The sequence below is a fragment of the Aptenodytes forsteri genome, unplaced genomic scaffold, assembly GCF_000699145.1.
Source record: "Aptenodytes forsteri isolate BGI_AS27 unplaced genomic scaffold, ASM69914v1 Scaffold371, whole genome shotgun sequence".
Taxonomy (NCBI): Eukaryota; Metazoa; Chordata; class Aves; order Sphenisciformes; family Spheniscidae; genus Aptenodytes; species Aptenodytes forsteri.
In genome coordinates this window covers 2,560,515-2,582,513 of record NW_008795322.1, presented here as the reverse complement: position 1 = coordinate 2,582,513, position 21,999 = coordinate 2,560,515, and the positions used below count along the sequence as shown (strand labels likewise).

Sequence of the window (21,999 nt, the reverse complement as noted above, 5' to 3'; positions counted from 1 at the left end):
ATCAGAAACTGAAGATTTGGATGTACAAAAGGGTGGGGGTGAGGGGTGAAAGTATTACAACAGGACAGTGACTATTGCAAGAGATGTATAATAATCCCAACACAGTCAAACTGAGTGAACTTTTCACTTCAATATTAATGCACATAAATAGTACTACCCCTTGGAACAAAGACAAGATAGATAAATGACCATGGATGAGTAATGCCAAAACAGCTAATATAACGTTCTCTCCACTGATGTGGAAGCAAATTGCAAATCTCTATGAAATTAGTGTGCCATTTGAAGTGAAGAAATACCTATTATTATTATTATTATTATGGAGAGAAGTATGATAGTCTTCACCTGGCAGTATGAAAGGCCTTTTGAACAAATTTTGAAGATATCAGAACACAAGATTATGAGATTATGGTTCTGCCAAAGATATTAGACTAAACTTATGGTTTCTGTTAATGCACTATACTGCATTTCATTTGATTAGAAAAGTTCTCTCTCTCATTTATCTGGTGTTCAACATTTGATATAATGGCTGCTTAATTCATTAGTGGAAGGGGGAAAAGATGGTCATTAGTAAAATATCTGGCTAAGTAACAACAAAAGGTTGTTTATAGATAGGAAGCTTTAACATTTGAGAGCTTATCAGTTGAATTTTTCTGAAAACCTAATTAGTGGATTTGCCATAACAACAGATGACATACAAATCGGAAATACTACCATTTTGGAAGATAAGATCAGAACATGCATAAGATTTTGAATAATAAAATAAGTGAAAATAATAGAAATATAACAAGTTTGTATAACTTCAGGTGCAAGCCAGGAGGTCTTCATCAGGGAATGACCAAGAGCTCCAATATAAAGATGAATTACCAATATTGATCAGCATGTTAAAAAGTCAGCATACTCTATTTCCAGTAGTAATGGTATACAAGCTTGATTACAGAAGACAAATCACAACTAGAAAAACCTTTACAATAACCAGGGGAGTGGATCATAACAAGAAATGCCTCAGGCAGCACGATTTCTTTAGACTGCATAAAGCAGCCACTGAAAAGAGGTATGACGACCTCCTTCTGTGCTTAGAATCTGTAAAGTCCCAAGAGAGAAAATTCATCCCAGCAGATAACTTCCTCAAGAGAGGGCTGTTTTGGTACAGCAGCAAACAGGAAAATATTTAGGCTGAGTTAGTAGAAGTATCTCTGCAATCAAAAATGATGTTTTAGAACATATTCCTAAACAAGACTGTGGGAAGAAAGAAGTCTAGAGATTTTAAGGATGAAGCAAAAAATTCTGAAAGGAATTATATGATATAGCACAGGCAATAGCAGGAGCATAAGTCACATGATCTTTTCAATCCACTGTACCTAGAGCATCAATCTGCAACTCCTTATTGATGGTGTACCTTTAAAAAGGGTACGTGACGAAATGGGGAGTGAGAGTGCAAGAAACCAATTATTGGCACTTATGTTGCTGCGTAAGTTACAGTGTGAAGAACACAACTCCTGGCTATCTGTAGGCGTGAACTAAGCCCTTACTTTTGAGCAAGCGTTTTTATTTTCAATTGTCTTCTAGTGCAGATATGACCTTTATATTTACGAGGAAAACTGTCCTTCCAAATAATAATTGTTTGTTTAGAATATTTATCAAGAAAAAATATATTAGAAAGTGTACAATCAGGTATGACTACTCTGTCTTGATTTTTCTTCATGTAACACACTGCATTCAGAACTTTACAATCAATTAGCAGTTCAAAACTCATGTGAAGTACTCCCCAAAGAAGAAAATATCAGATAGAAACAAAGCATATAATCTATTTCCAGAACATTATTTTTGAAGTTGAGCTTTCCAAAGATAGATAATGTGTCCCAAACTCAAGCCATTCTTTATATTTTATCCATCAGCAAATGGCACGTGGAGATGGAATTACAATATTAACTTTACAATTGTAAATATTTAGAAACAAGACAGGAAAAGAAACATTTTCTAAAAAGGTAAAATTAATGTAAATGTGCCTTTGCATGTGCAATACTATTCTAGGAAAGACAGCAATAGTATTATACAAACCTTAAGCCTCCCTTTGTAAAACATAAAATCAAGATTTAAAAAAATAATTATCAATACGTGAAGGACTAAGAGTTTCAAGCACGCTTTTAGACAAGTCCTGTTATCACTGACTGAGTCTCCCTTCTGCTTTGTATGTACATTTAAGTTTTTTAATTGTCACCCTCCTTACATGGGAATCTCTCTTTGAGAAGTACTTAAGATAGGAAATGTTAAAAAAAAAAAATCAAGATGCTTTGCTGTTCTGTATGCCTTACATTGCTTGTATTCGCTATATGAGAATTTGCGTAAAAACAGTTCAAGCAGTTAACACAGTCCAGAGATAAAGCTCATCAAACACATCAGGCCTTCTACCCAACACAAACAAGTATATGGAGCTGACATTTAACCTACCTCTGGAACACAGCAGAAGGATTAAAGTATCTTTGCTTTTTAAAATAATTATTTGAAACAGCCTGCTCTTGCACTGTATATCTGATACAGATGTAGAACTAAGATTCGTCAGTATAGGTAGGTAATTTATTTTAGCATAATCTGTACGCTGCTAAATTAACCATGAGGACTGTGTTATAAAGGTAGAAAACAAACACTTGAGAATGATGAAGAATGTTTACTTTATCTTATTTTGCACAGAACAAACGCAATCCTTCACCTGCTTCTGTAGCCATTTTCTCTGTTTCAACAGCGTTCCTCTGAAACAGAGGAACCATTTCAACATGGAGATGAAGATAAAATATTTCCCTTTGCTATCACTGCTAGCACCTTATGAAATATGACCTTAAGTTAGATTTAGCATCCTTTTTGTTGATATTACATTCCTTTATCAAATGTTCCTGGCAAATCTCATCTAAACCTCAAAAAGAGACCCCAACATCCATACCTCCTGATATTAAATGCAAAATATGTTCTTTTCTATTTATAACTCATATCATTAAAATGAACATTGAAGTTGACAAAAAATACACAGGTAAAGTATCATTCTTTTGCTAGCCTGAGTAGCAATAAAAGCTACTGCTGAGCCAGGACAATAGGTTTTACTGTCTTGTTTTTGTTGGTTTGTTTTTTTTTTTTTTAAATAACTGCTGCTAAAATTTCATATTGGAAACTGAAATATGTTTAGTCTGTTGTAGCCTATGAGGCTTTTAAAGTCATTCTTGCAATTAAAAGAGCAATGCTGAAAGATCACACTAGAAAACACGTGGTAGTGCTCCGTTTAGGGCCTAACCTGAACCTTGAATGACAAATTTACGTAAAATCAGAGCTCTTTCATAGACTTTACATAACGATGGGAATATTTAACTTCTTGTGTTGCCTCTGATTCAGCAGGCATTCTTGAACTTGCTTTTGTGGTAGTGGCCGGCTCTGATGATTTCAGCTTCATGAGAGTTTTTAGTTTCTCTCCTCTAAACAATCGCACTGAATTGTTCTAAAAATAGGTCCTTACCTTCTTCAGGAAGACAAGTATCAATTTCCCTGAAGCCAAGCTCACTTCTTATAAGCTATTTTTAAAAGAATTTTTAAAATATTTAATTTTCTTTTTTACTCAAATTTTTTTGAGTAAAAGTATTGAAATATTTTAAACTTCCTTCCCCCCGCCCCCATTACAGAACACAAAGAAAGAGTAGATTTAAGTGAGTTCTTAAAGCAAACTTGGAAGACATTTTATCTAAACATTGCCTCCAAATGTCACCTATATTTCCATGCACTAAGTAAACAGTCACATTTTTCCCAGCCAAAAATGTTCAGTACATACTAGACAAGGGATTCAGAAACATAACTTTCTGATTTAGACTGGAAGAACTAGAAACTCGGTGAGACCAATTTCAGTTTCTTTTTGTGGCCTCTATTGCACAAAGTTTTACCTCAGCCTTCAGCATATTATCATCTATCAAAAAGGTAGGAATCTACCTTTTTGACAGATGATAATTTATCTTCTAGCAGATTTTTTCAGGACCTTCATGATGACTGCATTTTTAGTTTGCACTAGAAAGGAGGCCATTTGGATTAGAACATAAAAAACCCCCAATAACTACTACTATTCTTAAATGAAATGTAAGAACTGGGGTAGCACTATTGATGGTAAAAGCGAAACAACAAAACAGCTTAGGCTTTTTAAGTTACTTGAATAACTTAGGAGAATAACTACAGAGACTGCACTTCACTTGAAGCCACATTAGAGCTCAGCCCATGCATCCAAAACATGATCCACCTCCTATCTATTTGGTTTCTTCAGTTCAGATTCACAGCTAAGGCTCCGAGAGGCCCTGGGAACATGCTCTTGTTTCAGGAGCGTTTTGCTGCCTTCCCTTTTATTTGCCTGCACTGAATAGGTGAAGATTACTGCAGGAATACCCATATATTTACTGGTGCACTTTCATTTACCAGTAAAGGCAATACTCTCATGTACTTTGCAAAACATCTTGTACTCCTATTATTACAAATACACTAATTGTAACCTAATCGAAGTTAATAAAAAGTGTAAGTAACGAACAGCCATTTGGGCAAAAGTTTACAGGAACTTCCCAGGAATCTTTTCATAAATTTAGGCCCTTACGAAAGAGTCCGGTCAAATACCACGTTAGGTAACACATGCTGTCTACCTGCCAGCTTCTCCAAATGATTTCAAAATTATAGTTCTATTCACATCTTGCACTACCCTGTTTTGCTTTGAACTTTTAAGTACTTTTCATAAGTCTAATGTGTGTCCTGTATAAACTTTTAAACAAGACTTCTTAGTCATAATCAGTACCAGAATTTTTAATTGCAATATGTTGACTTTAAAAAGTCAGTTTTCAGTGTCTTTTGGAAAGCGTGCTTTTGTGTTCTCCTCATATATTTGCATTTTATTCATTTGCTAAATTCATTTTGCATGCATAGTAAAAATCTTCAGGAAGCAGTCTTCATCGGCATTTTGCACTAGAATACAATCTCATGACTTACTTTTCAATTAAAGGAGAGCAAGTTAGGACAGTATGACTGATAAGTGAACCTATACCTCATGTCAGTTTACAAAACAGGGCAAATCCTTGCTTCACACCAGTTAAGCTCATTGTTTATGATAACTTTATGTAAGCCTGAGATCAGGTTAACAGAATGAGAAAAAACGTGCTTTGCTGTACTGGCAGGTTATTGGAAACAATTTTTGAAATGTGCACACTTTTTCATTTTCAGAAAATGTCACAATGGTCAAGGTCTACTTCAGCAGGAATGTATTTAATTGAAATGCATCAGCATTACCCCTGGGGCCTCATTCTGAATAGGACTTATGCCCCTTGCAAGGGTGACTTTCACTAAACTTAAAAAAATAGGCTTTAACATGGTTTACTTAGTAACAAATGGGAAGACATTGCCTCTACGTGGGAAGGAAAAGATTGTGCAGCTCAAAAAAATTAAAGAAAAATGACAGTATGATACCTAAACAATTAAATGCATCTGTAATCAAGTTCTACTACGGTTTAAAGGCTACATTTCAGTTACAGTACTAAGCAACTTCTAATTCATATGATTAGCAGATACATAAGGCAGAACAAAATCATCAATGCTTTTAGCATTAGAAAATAATTTTCTTTTAAAAATTGCTTATAGTTGAGCAACTGCTCCAATATTTTAGGGAAGAAACCAGTCTTGGGAACTCCTTTTGAGGAATCAGGATTTCTTACATATTCTTGCTGATTTTTTTTTTTTTAAACTATTATTCTTTAATCTTGTAGTGACAGCATTCAATTTATATTTAAATTATTTCAAGTCCTAAACCATTTTTAGCTAATTGTAGTAATTTACACCACAAAAAATATCAGCTTTCAGTGCCAGAACCAGAAGCGATCAATGTTGATCCTAAATTCATTTTGGGATGACAACTGTGAAGTCAAATAGGTAACAAAGAAACCTCTCTGTGACACATAACAAAATATTCATCAGACAGTAATTGCTTTATATGAGCCTTTCTACCTTTTAGAATAAAACTTCTGTAGTTGACCTTTTCTTATTAGAGTTTGCAAGAAAGAAAACTTTTTGAAAATACATTTTAGAGCAAAAATAACTGCATGCACATATGATAGAGAATCAATTATCTTTCATCAATGGCTTACAGAATTCTTGGCCAGCTCCTGACTGCCCTATCAGTGTACATTTACTTTTATCACACATTTAATCTCAAAAAAAGGGAAGCAATTAGTTCAGACTAAACTGCCAAACTTCATTTATTAGCATGATACCTCACAGTACACCCAGTTTGAAAAAAAATAATTAAATATTCCTTCAAAGGATCTTTATTAAACTTCATTTTTGTGAATTAGCTTTTTCAATAGGGGTTGGAAAGTCAAGCATGCAATTTCAGGACTTTTCCTACTAAGAATGTGTACAAAGAAAAATGCCATGGCAAACGTCAAGCTGTAACTTGTCCATGTTTTTGAATCCTTTCTACACAGATTCCAAAGCGGCTCTGAAACCTACATTGTTGTTCATGATGATTAACCAATTTCAGGTGAACTGGACAAGTATGGAAACTGAATATAACACAGACACCAGAATTTAGAATGTATAACCCAAGATGTTTCTAACAGGGAATTTACTGTTGACCCTGATATGTCACAGGATTTACCTGGAAACTACTGACTAGCCAAGTCCTACTGCAACCACGGAAAACTTCACTCAAAACAATAATTGTTACAGAGTATATTGTTACAAAAATACAGAAGATAGCAGAAACCACACATCGTTTCAGAACTTACTTATAATCTAGAGCCCAACCTTGAATATAAATTTCCTCATTAATACAGTTACCTATTTTGTTACACTGGTACAGACCAACTATCAGTTCTTTGACTTTTCTACAGTTTCTAGTTGATAGTTTCTCATTACTACAGTATTTCATTGTTTAAAGAGATATTTTGTTTTTAGTTTTTGATGGCGCTCTGAAAATCATCTTTTATGTGGTAAAGTTGAACATTCTGTACTCTCAAGACAAATGTTACTACATTATGGCCCTCACCTTATGGAATATGACACCAAATGATGTCTCTCTAGGTTTAGAATCTAAATTTCCAGACCTGCAAAGTCACACTCTAGGTTTAGAATCTAAATTTCCAGACCAGGAAAGTCACACTTTTACCTTTATTGCCCATCTGGCAATGTCTAAAAAACCCAAGCATATTTGTACTTTCTGCTGTCAACAAAAATGTATCTTCTGGATACAAATCCAGAAGCAGAGTCTTTGTTTCTGCTGCACATTTAAAAGATGAAATGCAATATGTTTAGAATTTTTTAAATCTTCTACCAGTGGATTGCACAACTCACCACTGGCCAGCAACTTCAAGTTGAAAGTCTGATTATACAACTAACAAAGAACCACTGAAATCAACGCCATAAAGTTCAAGTTAATTTAATTAGATCTCTACATTTGAGAAGAAATAGGCTTTTATCACTAAAATAAATGTCCTTTGGTGCCTTAAAGAACTTTTCCTTTTAAGTATACATTGCCTTATCATCAGCCTTTTAAATTACCTTTAAATACAATGATTATATCGGGGTACAAAACTGCGTTAACATTTTTGGAAGTGTTATAACATTTCATTATTCAATACTTTATATGGACAATTATTAGTGAAGATCTATTATGATATATATTGGCAAATGATCACTATTTAATCTATGAAGTTAACTTTATGTATACTACTGTTAAACAATTGGGAGGGTTGTTTAACAGTAAGCATACAGTAGAAAGAGGCTCATCAACATGATATTCTTTCCTACATTTGGGAAACTATTCTTGTGAAGACAGCATCTTAACAGTTCTATTAGAAATGAGATACTACAACCACAGAAAAACATAATCATTCCACTAAGACAGAATTTAGTCACCAAACTTGTCCTGCCATTACAATCAAATAAACTTCCATTTCACAATAGTTCTATATGCAATTCTCCTCCTTGCTATTTGATTCCTGAACAAACCTTATAGTAAAGAAAAAGTTAGTTGATCAACTAAATTATTTCAGAAATGCTTTTTAACACTGGAAGTTCTACAAAATATACAAATATAATGTTACATAGCAACTACCCAAACTTGTCCTGCCATTACAATCAAATAAACTTCCATTTCACAATAGTTCTATATGCAATTCTCCTCCTTGCTATTTGATTCCTGAACAAACCTTATAGTAAAGAAAAAGTTAGTTGATCAACTAAATTATTTCAGAAATGCTTTTTAACACTGGAAGTTCTACAAAATATACAAATATAATGTTACATAACAACTACTTTGAGATAAAGAATATTACAGGTATTTTCAAAATTAACAACAATAACTTTTTGAAATAAGAATACTTTCTCCAAGGAAAAGTTGAATTTGCATAGACAACTATCCAAAGTTAACACTTGTTACTGTTCAGTAAATAGTCCCCAAGAAACCTACTTTAAGAGAAAAGAATCCAATTCTTCTGCCTTTCTTCACCTGTAATTATCCCAACCTCAGATTTCAGAGCCTAATAATTCCCCCTACCCAACAAATTAACTCATTAAATCAGTTTACTTGGAAGGTACCATACACCACATTCACAAATAAACAGAAATTTTTCCAGTGCAAAATTTTAAAAGGTGAGATTAAATTTTCAGTTGTAATTTCTTTCTAGCTTCCTGTCCATGCTCACATCTATTTGCATTTCTCTTGAGCTGGTTTTGACCCATATTAATAACATTTACAGTAATTTTGATGTCCCCCCCATTCTCAAGATGGCTTCAAACTGCTACATAAACAGATCTTAAAAAATTTTGAGCAACTCATGCATAATTGCTTTGGAGAAGAAAAATCGAACCTCATTCTGGTTCTATAGATGTTCACATTTAAGCATAATGTAAATCTCCATCCAATTTTTTTCTGTGAATATTTTATTTCAGGAAGAGTGCAGCATATTCAAACAGACCACCGACATCAATATGAAAGATAATGACTTCCCAAAGGAATTGTAACACTTGCCTCACTGGCATCCAGCACCACAAATTAATAATCTGTAGAATGTAAGTAAGCTCCAAGTTTTATCACTCCAGGTACCCCATGCAATCAGTAGCCAATATATAAATCCAATGGATTAAGGCTAAGACATTTACAAAATGGTATGTATCTCGTAATAAACTTAGTATGGATTTCTGTTTATGCTAAAGGACATAGAAGGAACACATAACAATCAGGAAAGCACAGAATCATTAGAAAACTGTAGCAAAAGTAACCTTCTTGAATTGTATCCTGCAACGGTCAATGCAAGTCTAACAACACTTCAAGGAAACACAACAGAATTATTGCTGATACTAGTACATACCAGTTTGAATAAATAGCATATGAATTCTTATATAAGAGTACTTGAAAAGGGAAAGTAGGAATATCCATCAACCACTAGCACAGAACTTCATTTCCATTATCTTCATCTGCATTAGGGAAGAATGTTAATATGTCTTCAAAACAATTAATTCAATACTAATTGGGACTGAGGAAGCTCATTCTATCTTTTATCCTAATACTGGTAGTTAAAAGGTGATTTTAATTGCCATAGTAATCAGATATAATGAAGAGCAAAACTGTTTCTGATTAAATAACATTTGCATCAGAATTGCTGTTACACACTTTTCAGCTCCTAGAAAGCTGTCTTCAGTTCTTTTTTTCTCTCTTGTTCAGATATGCACATGGAAGCAATGCTGCAAGAATTTTGCAGATGTTAAATCAGATGGAAGTCATGAAAGACTACGTACAAACGTATTGTAGCCCAGTCTGCTACAGCCCTCAAAAAATAGGAAACACTGCTGAAAAACAGCTATAAAGAATGTTCTCTTTCCGTAGCACTAGTGAATGCTAAAGAAGAGAAGGGACTGTTAAGCCCTTTTCCTACAGAATTCCTCTCCTGTAATGAGAAAGAATGGTTCATGATTTAGACTGAAATTTGGGATCTCTAGGTGTGTGGGTAAGTCACTTAGGTCTTTCTATGTCTCCATAGAAACACCAGGAAAACAGGCAAACAGAGGTACCTTTCTAGTCCGGGAAGCATAACAAACATGCATAAATAATAGCAGAGTGAAAAGGACACCAGAAAGGACCAAATATTCCCAAGCCCTACCGCTACAGCTGAGGAGATGGAGCTGACCACCCCACACTAGCATTGTCTGGAAGTAACAGAGTACAACAGTTGCAAGACTGTCTTGCTATGGCTTTGACTGCATTACAGAGTGACTGCACCACACATCAGTGAGAGATGTTCAGGCACTACATAATGGGAAATCCATATTAATAGAATTTTTAAAATGGAGGTTTTAATATTAAACAACATGTCTCGCTATAAATTGTTATAAGGTGTAGTTTTAAATCAACGATATATGAAATACACTTTTTCACTACGAAGAGTTTAAAATTTATTCTGAAAAACATTAATGCAAATAAAAGTGGAATTCCATGTCAAAATAAAAAATTTACTTCTCTCAGCCAAATTCAACCAATTATAACAATTTTGATAAGATTTTTTTAATTGTAATTTTTAATCAGTCTTTAAACAACCACTTTTATATGGATATTAATAGCTTCCTCTAAAACTGCTTGAGCATGTCACAGATAGGGGAAGATGGTGTTAAATTCTGAAAATACTTCAGACATTTTGAAGTGTTCCATAAGTTGGGTACTCCATAATGCCTTGCCCATCATACTGCTTTTATAGAAAGTCACAAAAGTTGCCTTTGACTCAACCCATTACACAGCCTTTTCTGTCCAAAACAGCTCATTTGTATCAACAATTTTATCCCAAATAATGCCAAATCCATTGACTACAACTGAAGAAACAATTTCCAATAGAACTGACTTCAAGATAAACCACAGGCTCAAAAGATCTTAGTCTCACTTAATATTTAGTTTTGTTTAACCACTTAACCCTTCTGTATGTATTACTGTGCTTATTTACAAAACATAATACACGTTGATACAATGACGTTTTCTTGAGGCAAAGAGAAGTGCACATGTTGGATAAGTTCCTACTGTATTTTCTTATATTAGACAGTGTATGTTGATTTTTTCACCTATCAGCCCACTTTCAATTTCGCATCAAAAAAATTTGTATTTTTGAAATGTGGACATGTTTTAAGATTTAGAATTATTTAAGTTTGTACGATGCTGTCCACTGTAAATCACTTTAAAGTTTATATGGAGTTGAGAGCTTTTCTACATTTTTACATTCATCTTTACACATTTTGGAATGTTTAGCAGGATTTATATCAGTTTACACACAGCATTTACATGGCCTCTCAGTTACACAAAGCACAAAACACCAAACTGAGTAACCTGGTCTTTAAAATATTGGCAACTCTAAGGTTACTTTATAACTAGGAATTATACAGGACAGTCCTTGATTCTGGCCACACTGCAGTTTTCTGCTCTCTCAGTCACACCAAGAAACAGATAGTAATTGTAATATTTAATTAATTCTAATTAATTCTAATCTGGATTTGCCAGTGGCCACAAAAAAGTTGTAGCTGTGTAACCAGGTAACAGCAAAAAATACTTGTTATAGAATTACAAGCTAAAAGGCTGGGAAATGTAGGAACCCTATTGCTCTGACCTGAAAGGCTGTAGCAATGCATTAGAATTTTATTCTTGAAGATATAGCTAGAGAAATAACTGAAACAGAGTTAGGTTAAAACACCCTTTGGGTGAAAATCACCTTGTCAAAATGACAGCTTGAGAGGACATCTGCCTCTTTCCTCTAAGTCTTCTGTGTCACATTCACTTAGACAAATTTGCAAACTATTTATATAAGCAGCAATGAGCATGCAGAAGTAGATGTATCAAGAAAAAAAAGTAGTTACTTGGCAAAAACAGTTAATTGAGTATCAATGCCGTGGAATTCAGTGGATGGAGCGATCCCCCTGCCTCCTACCATGGCAATAGAGTTGTAATATGTGAAATGGATATTTCAATATAACTAAATATTGGAAAAAATATTTTAGAAGTATTAAACTAACTTTGTGTCACTGATTTAGAAACATTAGTTACTTAAATGGCAGTTTCAGTGCATTTGGCCATGTACAGTTATTCACATATTTGCAGTTTCAGTAAAGAAGAAATATAATGCAAAATTAAACTCTAGTTGCATCTGTTGATAGGAAAAGCCTTTCACGATGAAAAGCAAAATGCTATCAGTATACGGAGGCATCTATGTTACTGCTAAGCATGGTCTACTCCTCATCTGCCTAAAAAATTAACGAATGTAGACAGGTATGCTCTCACCAACTGAGCTGAAGCAATTTAAGAAGGTGTAACTTTGATCTGTTAGCTACAGCCTTTAAACACAGACACTGACAATAGTATCTAAGTGGGCTTCTCATACTTTTCAACAGCTAATAAAAACATGTTAGCTTACATGGTCTTAAGTGGTAGTTTAAACTAACCTCTCTCAGTATGTCTTCAAGTACACTGGTAGAGGGGAGGGTGATGATGGGATTTTTAGGTTGTTCTAACCCCAATCACAGAAAAGTGCCTGTCCACATTACACAAGACTTTTTTTGTCAGGTGACAGATATTAAAGAAAGATTAGTCAAATGCTGAAAGAATGGATTAGAAAAGTCTCATTAGACATCTCCATGAGCTTAACTTCACAAAATATAGAAAACATATTTATGCATCACCTGTATTTAAATTTTATATTTTGTTTATAGTTAAACTGAAATTATTAGAAGAATCTTTATATTTTATGAAATTTAAGTTTATATATACAAAGTTCATCTATACAAAGCAACAGAGTTGTTCACTAAAACTTATGCTACAGTATATTCCATGCAGCGTCACTGCCACTTCAAGCAAGGCCAAAAATAATAGGATTTGTGGTACCGGTGCAGAAACCCTCCAAACCAGCCCTGGGGAAGTAACTTCAAAACCAACAGAAACCAATCAAATAAACAGCAAAACTCTAAGGCTTTGTGGCAAAGTTATGTACACAAACACACGAGAATTTTTAAAAGATTCCCACATAAATAATTTGTTTTCTATCATGGTATACAAATTACAGTACATTAATATAAAGTCACTTTTAAAACTCAGAATGCAAAGAATGAAGTATTGGGAAAAACAATTTATCACAATCAGCAAATACAACAGCAAATCTAATTTATGATTTCTTAAAATATAATAGTACATATATAGTGATGACAGAAGAAAGATTCTTCACTTGTAAATAAAACTTGTTCTCACTTTGTCCACTTCCTCGTTTTTGCAGGTTTATATATGGGTTGCCCATTTTTACCAAATCTAAACTGTGAAATTTATGAGCAGAAAAAAACCACAAAGTTGTAACACTTGTATACCTATATCAATAAAGATAAAACAGCACAACCTGCTGAAACCATTGTAAATATGATTCAGTCTGGCAAATTAATGCTTAAATAGATGATATATTTGTAAGATATATTGATACAAGTGTAACTGCAGGTTCTAGAGAAATGGTGGTTGCCAAACAGGAAGGGAAGGTTGGCTGGCTAACATACCTTGAGGGCTGGCTGTCCACACACAAGTCATAGATTTTTCACTAGCGATAGGAAATTTAGCGATATGCCAGAAATACTGGCATTCTAAATATACGCGACACCAAACAGTATCGTATTACATGACAGTATTTCTGCACTACCGCATTATCAGTGATGGAAATTCTGACCAGTACCTTGTCTTTTCATGGCTCTGTGTTCACCTCCACAGTCATCCTCTTATATGTTGGAGTGAGTGTGTTCGCCTGGTCTAGTATTTCTCCAGTATTTTTCATCCTTGTATAAACTGACTTTACAGATGCTGTATATATGCCCTTGAAAGGCAGTGTTATTTCTAAACTTAATTCGATCAATCTCCAGCATACCACTATGTTAGTTTGTCATAATTATGTGGTTTACTGCAACATCATCCTTACACAAAGTTAATACATCATCACATCTTCCATAAAGTTCATCACAACCAAAAAACAAACAGCATTTTGCCATGAGTATGTACCTGTTAGTCTGTTCAGGGGATAAAAAGGACAAGTGTTTTACAGCTGGGTCAGATTAGCAGATTAACACAAACACATGGAAACTGAACAAAAAATTGCAGCCTCAAGTAATCTCTTGCATAATCCAGTGTACGCTTTTACCACCTCTACTTGCCTTCTGTAGTCAAAGAGGTAAAGAATAAAGCCTGTATTTTACAACCTTCTGGGAATCTGCACAGCATCAATATCAGGACCACCTGATTCCTCCTGCATTCTTACTTTCCTCTCTCTTAGGGTGGCCTCATGCAAAATACAATATTCTCACAGCTGACAAGCTCAACACATTGCTTTTTATCATGCTGAAATGTCACTCTACTTAGGCTCCAAGCTCAACCAGATTTTCTAGCTCCTAATAGGACTGTTGGGAGAACATCCATTATAACATGGAGCCTCCAAGCCCAAAAAGACAGACGTTAATTGCCACACTACCTCGGTTATAGAGACATTTACAGAATGAAATTAACAAAGCAAGAAAGATACTTCTTCTTGGAAGTAAATCCATATGAAAAAAAAATCAATTAACTGCTACAAATGAAAACAAGCCAATAATTCACAACAGAACGCCTTGAAAGGAACATTACACATTAAGTGGCAGACACGGAATTACAGGATCAGGTAAGCTAAACCAAAACAGAATTTTCACTGAAAAAGTTAACCTTTTTTTTTCAGCTTTCAAAGCAGACAGCAAGTATTTTTCATATTGATCAGGAATAGCCTTCAGTTTGTTACTCCTCACTTACTTTTTCTTTTAACAAATCTCTCCACTAAAAGTGATGTCTTACCTTTGTTCATATCAATCAACTGCTGCTTCTTCTTCTGTCGCTCCAGTTTCTCTCGTTCAGCCTTCTCTTTTGCCAATTTGGCTCTCTTCGTTTTCTCCTCCATTTCTCTTCTTTTGTTGTTTTCTTTTAACGCCTCCTGCATTAGATAAAATGAACATGGGTGTCTATATACTGAGGAAAACTAGAAAGAATAACAAAAATAACCTTGTTTGCACAGATACTGTATTTATATCCAATGGGGGGGTGGGAAAACAGGGACTGGCACCCAGTGCTTCAAGCATCTTCAGAAACCTTAGAGGGAACATAACTTACCATAGTATTTGTACACATCAGCATTATTAGATAATCAGAAGAATGAAAATTGAAATAGCTTTGCATTTAGGATGAATGAAAAAGTTCCAAATTTTTTTAGCAGCAACATGCTTGTATTTTTTTTTACTATTAATACTGTAAGTCTAGCTTAAACCTGTATCTTGCTGTTAGGAGGGATGAGTAGGGATGAAGCCAAGTTCCCACTATAATGGACTTCAATTACAAGTAATTGAAACTCAGTTACTAAAATTTAAGCTACAATTCCTCAGACATTTTTGTTGAAATATCCAAAGCAGTCTGGATCACTTACATACACAAAACACATCAAAAGTAATGGAACACAGTTGAATTTATAGATTAAAATTCCAAATCTAAAGCCTCTGAGTCAACACAAACTACCAAACTAAAAACTGCAAACGTAAGAGAACATCCCTGGATTAAAACAACAACAAAAAAAATCTCTTCCCATGATCTTGCCTCCATCTGGTCTAGAAGATATCCTCCTTTTCCAAAGGAGGTTAATCTTGATTTCTTGCTGTGGTGGGTTGACCTTGGCTGGCTGCCAGACACCCACCTAGCCACTCTCTCTCTCACCCTCCTCAAGAGGATGGGAAGAGAATAAGATGAGAAGCTCATGGGTTCAGATGAAGACAGGGAGATCGCTCACCAATTACTGTCATGGGCAAAACACTTGAGGAGGATTAATTTAATTTATTGCCAATTAAAATACAGTTGGATGGTGAGAAACAAAGACAAAAAAGAAAACACCTCTCCCCCCTCCCCCTTCTTCTCAGGCTCAACTTCACTCCTTCATTCCCAACTCCTCTGTGCCCCCACACACACTCTGAGGGATGCAGCGGGGATGGGGGAGAATAGGGGGTTGCAGTCAGTCCATAACAGTTCCTCTCTGCCACTCCTTCCCCCTCACGCTTTTCACCTGCTCCAGCGTGGGTCCTCCCTGCAGGCTACAGTCCTTCAGGATAAACCTGCTCCAGTGCGGGTCTTCTCCATGGGCTGCAGGGAAATCCCTGCTCCAGCACCTGGAGCACTTCCGTCCCCTCTTCTTCTCTGGCCCTGGTGCTCCCAGGGCTGTTTCTCACACTTTTTCCCCTCACTCCTCACTGCTGTGCAACATTTTGCCCTTTCTTAAACAGGTTTTTACACAGGCACCACCAGCTTCACTGCTGGGATCGGCTGTGCCCTGCGGCGGGGCTGTTGTGGAGCCATCCAGAAGCAGCTGGAACCGGCTGTGTCCAGCACAGGGCTGCCCCAGCCTCTCCTCACGGAGGAGGCCCCTGCAGGCCCCCGCTGCCAGCACCTGGGCACGCAAACCCATTACACTTACCACTTCTTTGCACAAATACCTTCATAACTCCTATTACATTGCTTGCTCTCTGAAAGAAGAGAAATATTTGAATACCCTTAAGCTGTTCCCCAAGATCCTAAATTTCTCCTTAGTTTCGCCTTTCCTAAGATTCATTTATCATGAAGAAATTCACTGAGATCCATCATGATGGAATTTCACCTAATGTCACAGACAGACTTGATAAACGTCAGGGATAATTTTCTTATTTATATTCACAACAGCTACAAATTTATTGCTTCCTTTCCTCTCCAACTCACAGTATACTAGCATCCTCTACCTACAAGTACTGTAGGTCCAGGCTTCAGGTGATTTTGGGAGTCCCAGCACATCATGTCCAACAAGTACTAACAACCGTAAAGAAGATACTGGATCCAAAAAAGTCCAGAATTAACACGCACATGCTCATTAATGACGTTTCAGCTTAAAAGCTGAACAGTCAATACTTACTAAGCACAGGGCGTAAGATAAATGGTTTCCATGTCAATGTTTACTTTATTTCCTACACAATTTAATCATGCCTTAAAACTAGGAAAATCATTTATGTTCACAAATACAAGCAAAAAAGATTTCTTTGGGGATGTCTTTGTAAATATCCAAGACAATATATCAGTTATTATTCCACATGTAAAATTTCCTTTAAGAAATTTGGGGCAGACTCATATTACACACAGTTCAATATATTCCTCAGAAATTACATTTCAAATGTGTATAAATGAAGATGACTATTCACCTTACCGTATACATGCTAGGAAGGAACTACGGACAACGACTGTCACTTCCAAAACAAAATCCTATCTAAAGCACCTTTAAGGGTTAAGATTTATATAAATTATATCAGTATTTGGTAATCCAAGACTCCCAAATGCTCACTCAAGCAAGGGACAGCATATTTCAGTGTGCATATGCCATTTCAAAGAGTTTACTGAGGTAAAATACTACATAGAGCCCCTTCCATAACAGCTGAAGCTGTTTTGCAGAGATGCTGGATACCACAGCTACCAGTGACATTACTTGTGGACACACTTGAAAATTGGACAAAGAACTGCATTTGCTGTACCATCACATAACCAATTGCACTGAGAAACACCTTTTCTTTCAGAAAAGAGAAAAGAGAATTAAAGGAGAAAATCAATGTTTTATCCTTTCTGGTTTTGGACAGTTCTGTCTCTGCACATTCAATCACACTTGACAGAGATTTCATTTTACTGCAACCTCACTGGCTGTAATGAAAGTAAATGCCCACAATCTTATGAGAGAAAGCAAAGAAGAAATGTCATGGCTGAACTAGTAGCCCACTAGCCATTGACATACTATGATTAGATCATAGATTCTGTCACATTTTCTAACAGGAAGACTGCAGTAGACTGAACTAAACAAGCTCTAAAGTTATTCTATCTGGAAATTCACTTTGAGCCAGACTCTACAAGTCCCAGCTGAAGGGAGATTATATGAAAATACAGATTGCAGTTCATAAAATATGCTGGCTACCAATGATGATTCAAACAAAAGCCATTCAAAAGAAAGGTTTAATCTTCCTGAAGAATGGTAAGATAACAAAGTACTGATAACTGTGTGTGAGAGTGCCTATCTTCATCTACCTACACCCATCCCTTCATATACATGCATATCTACATACAAACAAACAAAAAACCCAAACCCCACCATTCCAACACATGCAGAACAGGAAGCACAAAGAGGCCAGATGGGCCTGTCCATTATTCTTCAAAATGCACATTTCCTAGTATTTTATTTTCTTCCAGACCGTAAATGCTTTTAGAGTATCTTCACATATAGTTTCTTTCCAGAGACTATAAAGGAAGAGTTGGGGACAGCAAGTAAAAAAATCCACTAAGTGCTAACCTGAAATACCAGAGCTTTTCAAAACAACCTGGTGCTACAACAGGTACAGGTTGCAGCAAAGGGGCATTAACACCTGGCACTTTCTGCAGCGGTCAGACTGGGCACTCTGCAAGGCAGGAGAGAGAAACCCCAGCAGGGCATCACACAAACACGCCTCTGGGGCTCCTGGTCCCTAGATTGGCCATTTCAGAACTAACACTGCAATGCAGCACTGCACACATACAGCTTCAGAAGCATTTTCATAACAACATAAAAGGGTTACTCTAGAGAGAGAAAAAAAAAAGGCATCTTATCCGCTCTTAGCTTTGCTGTAGTACTCCGGTAAGTGCTTGCTAACAGCCCTAGTATTTCTGATTAGTATTTAGTGGATTCTTTCCTGCCATCCCCAATTCTCTTGGACCTCCTCCTACCCATCCAAATAGTTTTATGCCACATTCCTTGAAATTTAACATACCTTCTTTTCATCTACATACCAATTCAAAATGAATATTGTGGGGGGCAAAAAAAAACAAGGATGATCTATTTGAATCATCACCATCATTTAGTGCATGCAATCCCTTTCCTTCATAAAGTATCTCAGAACCAAACCACCTGGAACATACTTGTTTGTTATTACTCTCCATCAGGCAGTCTGACTCTTAACCATTTCCTATTTATGTCATTTACTACTGTACATTTAGTCAGAGTTGGATGAAAGCCTGAAATAAATCATTTGCAAGAACATACTCCCAGATGTTTCAAGTTATGTGCGGAAAGCAAAATAAATATATATTCATCTGTATTTATAAACATACTTTATATTTGAATTAGTATTGCTAACAAATTTGATCATAGTTTTTCAAAGCTGTAAATAAAGGTAAAGAGAATTTTGACTCAGAGGTATAGTAGTTTCTATAGCATTTGCTCTGCCTGAATTATACCACCAATCCTTTAAGTTTCCTTTTCTACAGTTTTACTGCAAAGAGTTATTTTTCTCTCTCATGTGGCTTCGATTACTTCATTCTTTACTATTTCCTCACTTTCTAGACTTCCAGACTGTAGACGAGCCTAACAATTTCTAATACAAAGGCAACATGATTCTGCACCTGCCTTACCACGGTGTTATTTGGGCCCCACCAATCTAAAGTTAAGCCTTAAGTTAAAAGAAGTCTGGACATCATCTCATACTTTCCCCTCCCTTTTCTTTGACATACTTTTATACTCCTCTATACCTATTCTCTTCTAAACTCCTGAGTTTCAGTGGACTTCTTTTAATACAGAACAGTGCTATTTTGGGTTATCAGGTTATGCTTAAGTTTCGAATGACAGTGATATCCTTTCTGTGTAGGTTTGCAGGCTAAATTACCTAATCACTAAAAGGTAGAGATCAGTTTGAATACTAAAAAAAAAGCTCTGTAATTGGCATTGCTTTTAAAGGGGGGGGGGGGAATCAGCAGTTTTGTTACTGCAAAGTAGCTCAACAGTGACAAAGTACATACTGGTGTTTGTAGGTATACACTATGCAACTATATTTATTCCTTAATTAAAGGATAAAAGCAAACTAATATAACAGTTACCAATCAGACAAATGTCATAAAGCAAGAAGCAATCCACAGTTAAGAATAAAAGCCTTCCCAACAGCTTTGGAAAACATTTTGAAAAGTATTCATCTAGATACTGTCTTTTCAAAACATCTAAGTGCATGCAAAAACTGAAATAATTTTCAAGTGAATCTCAACATTCATAAATATTTTAATGTATACAACCCCTTTTTTTGATGTGCTATTCATGACCCCCTGTATTTTTCATTGGTGCACAACAGCATGCAGTTTTGCTAATTCAACTGTAAATTAAAAGTTACGAGAAAGTTTGAGTGTGGAGTTGTTTGGGTTTTTTAATAAAAACAAAACCAATTTATTGTCTCTCCTAGCAGAGAAATAGATTCAGCAAGGAATATTATCTCTTGTTAAGGGAGCTAGCTGAAGGGGCATGTAGCTTGATGTTCCCCCTTGTGTTTATTAGGATTCACTGAAGTAAGGCTCTTGTACGCAGGACTGCCAGTTTATAGCTTGGCTTCCTTAAGAAGCAAATAAAAAATTAATGTACCTCGAATTCTGTACATATCTTAAGTTTTGAGAGACAAACAGATATTCACACACCAACATGGTTGTAAATAGACTCTCAAAGGTAAATTATTAAAAACAAGAAGAAAGAAAACAAACTGTAATGCACAAATCTCCTTGGATATTAAAGATGCAGTTGGCTACAAAGCGGTCACGCACCAATAATGAAGGCTGTCTGTGATCATCCCTCAGGCCCTCCCTAAATCGCGTAGAGGTTTGTTGACGGCCGGGGGGGGGGGGGGGGGGGAATCTTTTTCAGTCATAACTCATTAGGAACAACGAACTCGGATTAACTGGAAGTTAATCTATAGAAATAAAGAGTGTTAAAATACAGAAGATTGAACAATCAGTTTACATGTAAAAGAAAGATCTTTCCTGAGTATTTCTTGGAGGATAACATATTCAAATACCTTGTTATCTTTATGAAAATAATGGAAAAGAGATGCAATGAGCTGGTATTAAACAAGAGCAGACAAATTGAATTTCCTGATGGGTGGGCATGAAACAGTAAGTAGAAAAGATTATGTTTGGGATATTGCTCCATGGTTCATGCATCAGGGCCATTACATGTGACATGAAATGTCTTTGGCATGCCATTACAGATTAAGTTTTTTGGCAAGTGTAGCTGCTGTTGTATATTCAGGTAGGGAGAAGGGTTTTGCTGCCAGCTTATCGGCTGTGTTGCAAAAACACTTAAAACTGTCCAGCAGCGTAAGGTGGAAAAGGTTTTCAGTGTTTACTGAATCAAGTTCAAGGCTACCAATGAAAAACTATATTGTATGTCAATTACTTAACAGTATATGTTTGAATAATTACTAAATACCCCTCAAGTGGACAGATTTGGGACTGTTTTAATAGCTCCTTTAAGTCATTATTTGGATAACAGAATAAACATGCATGCCTAATTCAGGTTATTCCTGAAAAAGAAGAGCTGAAATATATACTTACACACCAACAAAACTGTATTATTGTCATTATAAAAAAAAAAATTTAAAAAAATCCTAGAAAAACAAATGTGAGCTGTTTTGGGTACAATCTGAGCAGAGAAACGAAGGCCCACAGCAGATGAATTATTGTTTTGTTCAAAAAAAGTGATCTTTCTGGATCAAGGAAAAACAAATCAATAGGTTGGCTCTTCTTGTTTCTCCCCTCATCATTCCCTGCAACTAGAAGGATAGAGGAGGACACTACTTGTCCTCCTGATCCCTTAACCAGTCATCCCAAGGCCCTGAAGTCTCTCTTAATTGCCCTCGGACTTCTAGTTGCAACTTCATCGTTTCCTACCTGAAAAATCAATAATGGATAATAATCTGAGGGCCGTACCAAGGTAGGAAGTTTTCTCTTCACATCTTTTACCTGGGCCCCAGGGAGGCAGCAGACTTCCCTAAGAAGTGGGTCTGGTCTGCATATTGGGCCTTCTATTCCCTTCAGAAGGGAGTCTCCTATGACAATGACCCATCTTTTTTTCTTTATGGAAGCAGTTT

At 35.8% G+C, this 21,999-nt stretch overlaps 1 protein-coding gene across 1 annotated transcript in view; it reads right to left on the bottom strand.

Annotated features, from left to right (window-relative positions):
- The window catches only part of DIAPH2 (diaphanous related formin 2), a 263,767-nt gene that overhangs the window by 70,066 nt on the left and 171,702 nt on the right, over positions 1-21,999 (bottom strand). Inside the window, exon 26 of the mRNA XM_019472249.1 lies at positions 14,876-15,011. Coding sequence (XP_019327794.1) covers positions 14,876-15,011 — 136 coding nt within the window. The remainder of the gene's footprint in view (positions 1-14,875; positions 15,012-21,999) is intronic.